An 8,504-nucleotide genomic window follows, 5' to 3' on the forward strand; every position below is an offset into this window, starting at 1 on the left:
CTCAGCCTGTCCTAGCCTCAGTTTTCCATTAGTCAAATGGGGATAATAATAGAGCTCCCCTTGTAGGGGTTGTTGGGAAGATTAAAATGGGTTAATTAACACCAGGAAAAGTTAATACATTAACTGCTGGTCATTGTGGCTGTGGGAAGGGGGACTCAGTTTTTCCATCTCCAAGATGGGTCCGGTTGCCTGAGCTGTCCACTAAGACTCTGTGTGCCAGATGTGCGGGCCAGTGCAGCTGTGGGATAGGTGGGCCTGGCTCTCGGAAGAACTTCCTGGGGTCGGTCGGGGGCGGCTGGGATCGGGTCCCGGCCGCTGCCTGGCTTTCGTTCTCCCTTTTCGAGTAATACCTGGGCCGGCGTGTTCACCTGCCCGGGGCCGGCCGCCGGAAGTTGCGCAAACGCGTGTTACCTGAGCCCAGGTGGGCCGGGCCGGAGCAGCGCAGAGCGGCGGCAAGGGCGCAGCCAGGTACGTGCGGGCCGGAGCCGGGGGCACGGGGCCGGGGTCGGGGGCTGCCCGGGCACCTCTCCCTCCTCCTCAGGGAAGGCGGGGACCGGGCAGGGACTCACCTTCAGGGCTGGACGAGGCTGTAGGAATCGGCCATCAGCTCCCTCATTTAAGAGCCAGGACAACCCGGGCTCAGAGAGGGGAGGCGAGCAGACAGAATCACAGAGCACGCCGCCGCTGGGAATCTCCAGGATTGCCCCCAGTTGGGAAGGGCAAAAGCCAGACCAGGGATCCGTGCTCCCCCTACTCCCCCTCGAGGCTGACGCCAGGGAAGCCGGTGGGGAGTGAGCAAGGTGAGGCTGCATGCCCCGGGGATGCCAATGAGAAGGGCCCGGGACCGGCGCTTCTGCGGTCATTTGTGGGTAATGTTTGAAATCCGTGGGTGGGGCGTTGGGCGATGAGAGGAGGCCTCAGAGAGGACACGAGTCCCACGCGGGGACCGGGACCCTGGCTTTAACTTTCAGGAGCCACCGCACATCGTGCTTTGCCCACCGGTGAAATGAGTCTTGTTCACTGATTAGCCTCCTTTGTCCGCCGCTTAGGCTCGGGCAGACGCTTCTGGAGAATGCTTAGAGACCCCTGCGAGAGGGGCGGTCTCAGGAGTTGGGTCAAATTCATAATAAAAACAAGGAGCCCAGTTCATGCAGCGCCGCCTTTTTAACAGGTGCTGAGGAAAGTCCTCGACTTGTTTTTATCGCTCGATCCTCACGGTGACCTGGAGGATCAGGAAGGTGTATTTTTAACAGCATTTCACACATAAGGAAACCAAGTCTGGAAAAGGCGCAGCTGCTTGCGCAAGGCGCACAGCGGGCGAGGGGGCCAGCTCCGGGCGAGACGGCCAGCGGCCCTAAAGCCGGGTTTGGCTTCTAGCATCTGTCCGGGTGCCGCCGGAAAAGCCCCTGGGGTCCGCACGTCCGGCCCGAGGGGGTGGGGGCCTGAGCCGGGTGGGGGGTGGAGGGGGGGTGTCGCAGAACGTTTGCCCTAGCCCTGCCCATCTGACCTCCTTCCTCCTTCTGTTTCCCGGGATGGTGCCCGGGAGGAAACCAATGCCACCAACGGGTTGGACTGGTTTGGGAGGCGGGGGCCCGGGGGTAGGGCAGAGTCTAGCTACGTTGACAGGGCTCAGCAAGGCTGCCTTTCCTGTGACCCTTCCCTCCTGACGTCTCCTTGGGGGTGGGCCCTGAGTGGGGCAGCCTTTCTCTCCCACCTACTCCATCCCTTCTAACTCGGGAGCAGCTCTGGCTCTGGGCCAACAGCCCCCAAGGTTCTATTGTCAACTTGCCTTTGCTGCAGAGATCTCAGACTGGGGGCTGGGGGCCAGACTGGGGCGGGGGGCAGATATGTTTGCAGGTATGTTTTGTTTGCCCTGTCCATGCACTGTTTTTAAAATTATTATTATCAAATATGCTAAGAATCTAGAGTTTCCATGCAATTCTGGGTTCCCAGCTTCCTAGAACATCCTATACCTACCATCTTGGACCCATATGCCTACAGTAGGGTGGGTATGCCCCTCTCTATTTTATCCCTGGTCTGCCTGCTTACATTTGGTCCCCATAGGTATTTCAGGTCAGTAAATATTTATTGACTGCCTATTATGTGTAAAGAGCAATACCTTGAAACTGAGATACAGTGAACAAAACGGACACCCCCCACCCCCACCCCCTTCATGGAGCTGTTTTAGGAGAATGTGAGCAACAATGAGTAAAACTATTCGTTTTTTTTTAGATAAGTGAATCAGGCTTCATATGAATTTGTGTCTTATTTATTGTCTCTGGGACCTAGGTTGGTTACTTCTTTGAATCCCAGTTTCTCCATCTGTAAAAATGAGGTGACAATGACCTGTATCACAGACTTGTTGGAAGATTACAGGAGAGGATGGTGTCAAATGTCTAGAAGACAGATTCCTCTCTCCCCTCCCCCATCCAGACTCTTCCCTCCTGGCATTCTGGATGTCTAGGTGGGGCTGTCCAACATAGCTTTCTGCTACGGCTGGAAATGCTCTAATCTGTGCTGTCTAGTATAGTGACCACTGGCCACATGTGACTATTGAGCCCTTAAAATGTGGCTAGTGTGATTCAGGAACTGAATTGTGTGTATTTACTATAAATTTAAAGTTAAGGCTGAGTAGCCGTATGTGGCTAGTGGCTGTTGAATTAGACAATACAGGTTTAGACGGCCTGAGCTACAGGTCCTCTTGAGGATCGCCTAGACAGAGTCCCTTTCCCCCATTTTACACAAGAAAGGGTTCAGGACTTGGTCTATGGGTTTTCTTCTGGCCCATCTCCAGGGGACTGCGGGGGGCACTTTGTGGCTCTAGCCCTTCCTTGGAAAAAAGGTCAGGGGTGGCCTGAGGTCTGGGGTACTGGGCCCTGATGCTTAGGTGATCACGTGGAGACCTGTGCATCCGGATGTGGGCCCTCCTGCCTATGCGTGTCCGTCCTACTGCTGCTGGCAGATCCGGAGTCTGCTGGTTGCTCCTAAGCAGGGCTGTGTGATCTTGGGCATTTCCAGCTTCTCTCAGAGCAGCATAGCTCAGGGCTGACGTTTCCACCTGACAGGCATCCGTGGATTGCTGTGGGCCTGGCATTGGAATTTCATACTGGAAGCTAATGGGTGTCTGGACTCCATTGGGGCAGGGGTGGGGACTTTCTACACTCCTCCTCCACAAGCTCTGCTGCTATGCCTGGGGCCTGGCATGTCTAGGCGGGTGGCACAGGGCAGCTTCCTGCCTGGGTGAGTGTGGGGTGGAGGTGGTACCAGGCTTCCTGTGGGCATTCCAGGTGGGGTGTGGGGTTGGAGCCCTTTCTCTTGGTCACTCAACCCCAAGACCCCTGCGTAAGCACCTCCCTGCTTGGAGGCAAGGGGCAGAGCCACCAACTTGCTGAATTAGCTTAATCAAGCTCACCTCCCTGGGCTTCAGTTTACGCATTTGCAAGATGGAACTGTGAAGAGGACCCACTCTTCACAGTTGAGCCGGCTGGTGCCCAGCACTCAGCCTGGAACCCCCTTTGCTTCCTTTAAAATGTGCCATGTCCCATCTTTTCTGCACAGGCTGCCCGTGTCTTTCTTCTTTGGCACCTTTTTTTTCTCTCTGCCTCAGCTGGGCTGGGCCCTCGGAGAAGGAGGGGGGGTGGGCGGAGTCACAGGCCCGTGAGCGGGTGCTTTCTGCCTGCTTATTGGCTCTCTGTGAATCAGAGGCGTGGCCTTTACCTTTTAATGGGGAAGGCGTCTTCAGCTTTTCTCAGTCTTTGCTGAGCCTTTGTCTGAGTGTGCTCTGCCCCTTTCTTTCTTTCCTCCGCCGCAGCCGTTGCGGTGTCCAGCTGCCAGCTTTCCGCCTGGATCTCTGTCTCCTCATTTCTCCAGTCTCCTCAGACAGAAGCCCTCGGGGTATGTAACAGCCATGCCTGTGGACACGCTGACTCCGGGAGCCCGAGACACCCCCGCCCTACCTTTCCGCCTACAGACCAAGGTCCCCGGCTACCAGCTACAGCGGCCAGCAGACTGTGGAGCCCGGAAACCTAGTGCTGTAGAGCGCCTGGAGGCCGACAAGGCCAAGTATGTCAAGAGCCTGCATGTGGCCAATACCCGCCAGGAACCTGTGCAGCCCCTGCTGTGCAAACAACCACTCTTCAGCCCTGGAACTCGCCGCACGGTGCTCACGCCTTGCCGCCGAGTCCTGCCTGGCCCCGGCCGCCGGCCCCAGCTGGACCTGGACATCCTGAGCAGCCTCATCAACTTGTGTGATAGTCCTGTGTCCCCTGCTGAGGCCAGCCGTACCCCCGGACGGTCAGAGGGGGCCCGCCAGGCTCCCCCAGCCACCCCCCCACGCCCACCACCCAGTATTGCTGCAGTCCGCCGAGTGGATGTCCTTCCCCTGCCGGCGTCACCTGCCCAGCCCTGCCCATCACCAGGCACTGCCGCCACCTCTAGCCCGGCCCGGCCCCCAGGTTTGCAACGCTCCAAGTCAGACCTGAGTGAGCGCTTCTCCCGGGCAGCAGCTGACCTGGAGAGATTTTTTAACTTCTGCGGCCTGGACCAGGAGGAGGCACGGGGATTGGGTGTGGCCCACCTAGCCCGGGCCAACTCAGACATCGTGTCCCTGGCTGGGCCCAGTGCTGGGCCGGCTAGCTCCGAGGGGGGCTGCTCCCGCCGCAGCTCTGCCACCATCGAGGAGCTGGCTCGGGAGCGCGTCCCCTATGGTGTGTCAGTGATAGAGCGCAACGCCCGGGTGATCAAATGGCTGTATGGGTTGCGACAAGCGCGGGAGACTCCAGCAGCTGAGGGCTAGGCCTCCATGGGACTCGACATTCGCCACGGGACAGATCTTAGAGAAGCCATAGGCCCCTTGACCTCTCCTGCATCCATCCCTGGCTTGGGGCAGACCAGAAGCTGCTGCCTCATGTGAACTTGCTATAGAGGCAAAGCCTCAGAGTCTGGACCAGCATCCGTCTGACAAGGACTGACCCGGAGAGAGTTGGCTCTTGACCTTGGACTACCGCCTACGCCTCACGTGTGGGGTTTTGACGTGGATGGACCCCTGCTTGTAGGTTTGGATTTGGGGCACTTAGCCCTTCCCACTGAGAGTGAGGGACCAAGGGATCTCACCAGAGCTGTCTACCCAGCAGCTCTGTTTCTTTCTTCCTTCCTTGGCCTCTGTCCTTTACTGACTTCCTCTTCCCTTACCCAGCGGGCCTTGGTTCCCTGGGAACTCACCCTGGGGTGGGGGTAGGAAGGAGTGGCCTATCCACATTTTTCAAGGGGCGTGCCAGCCTGGGCCTAGGTGGGTAGACTACAGAAAGGACTGGTAGGAGTCTGCACTGCTCTGACTTCCCTCCTCTTGGTTAATAAACACAAATGCTTGTTTTTCAAGGGCTGGGTCATCAGACTCTTCTGTGTACACAAGGAGGGGTGGGGGAAGTCTTGGGGAGGGGCCTTCAAAACTCAGTGATTGCCCACCCCAGGATCGGGGGGGTAGGAGGCCAGTGGCTGGCTCTGCCTGAGACTCGCCTCACAGGGCACCCTCATAACCCCTCTGGGAGGCTAGCTGATGGGCCTCCTTCATAGTGGAGGACGCTGGGTCTGGCCACAGAGTGAATCAGGAAAGAACTGAGAAGAGGACTGGAGACTTTCCCCTGCACCAGGAAGGGTACCTGCCTGGGAAAGGCTGACAGGTACATGGACCCTCCCCAACCGTAAGTATTCTGCCCTTTCCCACCCCAGCCCAGTTCCCAAGAGGGCAGGAAGCTCAGAGGGGGCAAGCCCTGAACTTGAGGTCACACAGGCCATCGATTGGAGGTTGGAAGTGGAAGTTCTTAGAGGAAGAGGGACTTGAGGTGTATAGCAAAAATGAGCGGCCTTGCCTCCAACTCTAGGTGACCCTGGGAAAGCCAGTCCTCCCTCTCTGGGCCTCCGTGGGAGAGTTGGAGGCATGGTCCTGCTTGGGTTGGGGGAAGGGGAAGGAGGTGGCTGGCACTGGGCTGTGAGGTCTCGGCTCCTTTCCATCTCCCTCCAGGTTAGTTACCTGCTAGGAGACCCCCGCCCCCCACCCTTGGCTGGTGAAGCAGCCAGGGCCGGGCACACAAAGGGTGAGAGCCTGGGTGGCCTCTGTATCCCCTCTTCCCGTGGGGGGGTGGCAGGGCTGGGTGGTGCTTCCTCTCCCGCAGGCTGCCTGGGCTGCAGCGCTCAGAAACAGGAAGCTCTAATGGGGGCCCTGGTGACAGGTTTGATGTAGGTTTTATTTTAAGCATAAAGAGGAGATTTCCGTTGGGCTGTTGACAAACATCCAGGTCAGCCCAGCTGTCTGTCTGTCTGACAGTCCACAACCAGTCCCCAGGCTTGGCTGGGCCTGGGCCATTTGGGGAAACAAGGGGAAATCGGGTTATAGAAGAGGATGGTGTTCAAATTCATGAGAATGGAGTTCACCCCTCATGATACAGATGGGGAGACTGAGGCATAGGAGGGGGATGACCCACCATAGGCTCCCAGCAAGTTTGGCAACTCAGGAGTGGCGCCTTCTGGTCCCCAGGTTAAAGGAGTGATGGGGTCGGGGGGATAATCTGGGTAAGCTCTGCAGAGGTCGTGTCCTTTGAGGTGTCAAAGACCTTTCCCTCCAAGGCCACCCAGACAGAAGTCGGTGCTAAGGGTTGCCCCTTGCCATGAGCTGCCAGACCCCCAGAAACACAAGAAGGTGGGAGTGTTGGCTGCATTTTACGTGTGAAGAAATTGAGGTTTGGGTCACAGGACTGTTGGTGATGGGCTGGGAGACCCCTTGTTCCTGGAGGAAGTTTCAGTACTGGGCTCAGACCTTTCATACTAAACCTGTCACTGAGTCCTCAAGGTGGCTTCTTTATGGTCACCTGAGAAGGTCACCTCTTGTCTTAGAGCAGGGAGGGGTAGTGGCTTGCGGGCTGTCACAGAGCGGGCCTGCACTCCAGCCTGGGGTCACACCCGGGGCTGCTGGACACCCCAGTCACCGGCACTCTGGCTCCTTGATTCTCCCGACACACGCCTCACCTCTCTTCCCCATTCTGGCGACCTTTCCTCCTAGTCACTATTGAGCACCTACTGGATGCCCAGCGGTTGACACGACAGCCATGGGCCCTGCCAAGTCTAGGGGGAGGGAAGGGGCAGCTAAGCAGAAACTAGTCATTTACACTCAGGGACTTCTGCCCTAAGACCAGAGCTGTTCCTAGGAGCTGGGCCAGGGGGAGCCGAGAGGAGCATTGGGAGGGTCTGTTGGAAGAAAGCAGGGAGGGATTCTTGGAAGTGGGGAAAGTGCCACATTGAGCCTTGATTTCTCTGACAGGGGCTGCCTCGTTCTGGGAGGGCTTCCCCTCCTCCAGGATTCTGTGGAGGGAGCGGCTAGGGGCTTCTGCCACTCCCCTTACCCACCGGTCTACCAGCCTCGGGGATCTGCAGAAACAGGCCCTCTATTGTTTTGCCTCCAGTTGGAGTGTGAGGGACAGTGAGTGGCAGCCCCTGTGTTTCAGGACCTCTGAGGGCCTGCAGCTGCTGCCCTGTCCCCTGGGGCCGCCTGGCCTCCATAGTAACTTCCCCAGGCCAGATTGGCCCCAGCTGCCTAGGCCCTAATTAGGCAGAGATGAGATATCTGCTCCCTGATCTATTTCCCACCAGCTAATTATACACATGTGGGCTTGGGAGACTGGCAACCTGGCTGGCTACTTCTGTCATGAAGGTGTGATGGGCCCACTGGGAAATGTACCCATCCCTACCTGCCGGACCTCAGTTTATCCTTTTGGCAGAGGATGGGATATAGCAAGGGGCATTGTTCCTGTCCCTGATGAAATGGTTCTGGCTTTGTTAATGAGTTGCTGAAGGGGACCAGGGGGAGGAGACCCCCATCCTGCCTGACATCCTGTGTCCAGGGGGAGTATGCAGGTCCATCCAGGCCCAAGACAGAAGTGCCCCATCCAGTTTTTTTTTAATTTAATATTATTTTTCATAAAATATATTCATATATTTCCCCCAAAATTTTATTAAGAAAAATTTCAAAGTTGAAAGTATTATATAGTGAACACTGATATATCACCTACTAGATGCACAATTGTTAATATTTTGCTGTATTTCCTCTATCAGACATCTATCCATCTATCCACCCATTAAAACAACTTGTTATTTTTTGAAGCTTTTCAAAGTAGGCTGCAAACATCAGTACCCTTCCCCTTAAAGGCACTTCAGCATGCATTTCATTAGCTAGAGTTCTGTATCTGTTTATGGTTATTCTTGGGAGTGGGAGGTAAAATTTATATACAGTGAAATGCATAGATCTTAAAGGACCATTTGCTGAGTTTAGACAAGTACATACTGTACTCCAAACCCTAGTCAGGATATAGAGCCGTGAAAAGTTCCCTCACGTTCCTTCCGTCAGTTCCTGTCCCCAACTCATGGATGGATCTATATAAATACTACTAATAAAAACATTCCCTTGCCCTGTGCTTCCCACTCCCAGCCCTGCTCCCCAAAGCAACCACAGTCAA

At 56.2% G+C, this 8,504-nt stretch overlaps 1 protein-coding gene across 2 annotated transcripts; it reads left to right on the plus strand.

Annotated features, from left to right (window-relative positions):
* The first annotated feature begins 436 nt into the window (after nucleotides 1-436).
* Nucleotides 437-5,376, plus strand: FAM110A (family with sequence similarity 110 member A). Of its 2 annotated transcripts, none has more exons than XM_060032822.1 (2): nucleotides 437-468; nucleotides 3,812-5,376. In XM_060032822.1, the coding sequence occupies exon 2, from the start codon at nucleotides 3,908-3,910 to the stop codon at nucleotides 4,793-4,795; it is 888 nt and encodes a 295-aa protein (XP_059888805.1). In that variant the 5' UTR covers nucleotides 437-468; nucleotides 3,812-3,907; the 3' UTR covers nucleotides 4,796-5,376. The 2 variants fall into 2 exon arrangements, with proteins under 2 accessions (XP_059888805.1, XP_059888806.1); XM_060032823.1 differs by lacking the exon at nucleotides 437-468 and adding an exon at nucleotides 629-800.
* The last annotated feature ends 3,128 nt before the right edge of the window (nucleotides 5,377-8,504 follow it).

This window comes from Delphinus delphis, chromosome 15 (genome assembly GCF_949987515.2).
Source record: "Delphinus delphis chromosome 15, mDelDel1.2, whole genome shotgun sequence".
NCBI classification, from domain to species: domain Eukaryota; kingdom Metazoa; phylum Chordata; class Mammalia; order Artiodactyla; family Delphinidae; genus Delphinus; species Delphinus delphis.

Coding starts and splice junctions, on each gene's coding strand:
- FAM110A (XM_060032822.1), top strand. CDS start 3,908: ATGCCTGTGGACACGCTGACTCCGGGAGCCCGAGACACCCCCGCCCTA.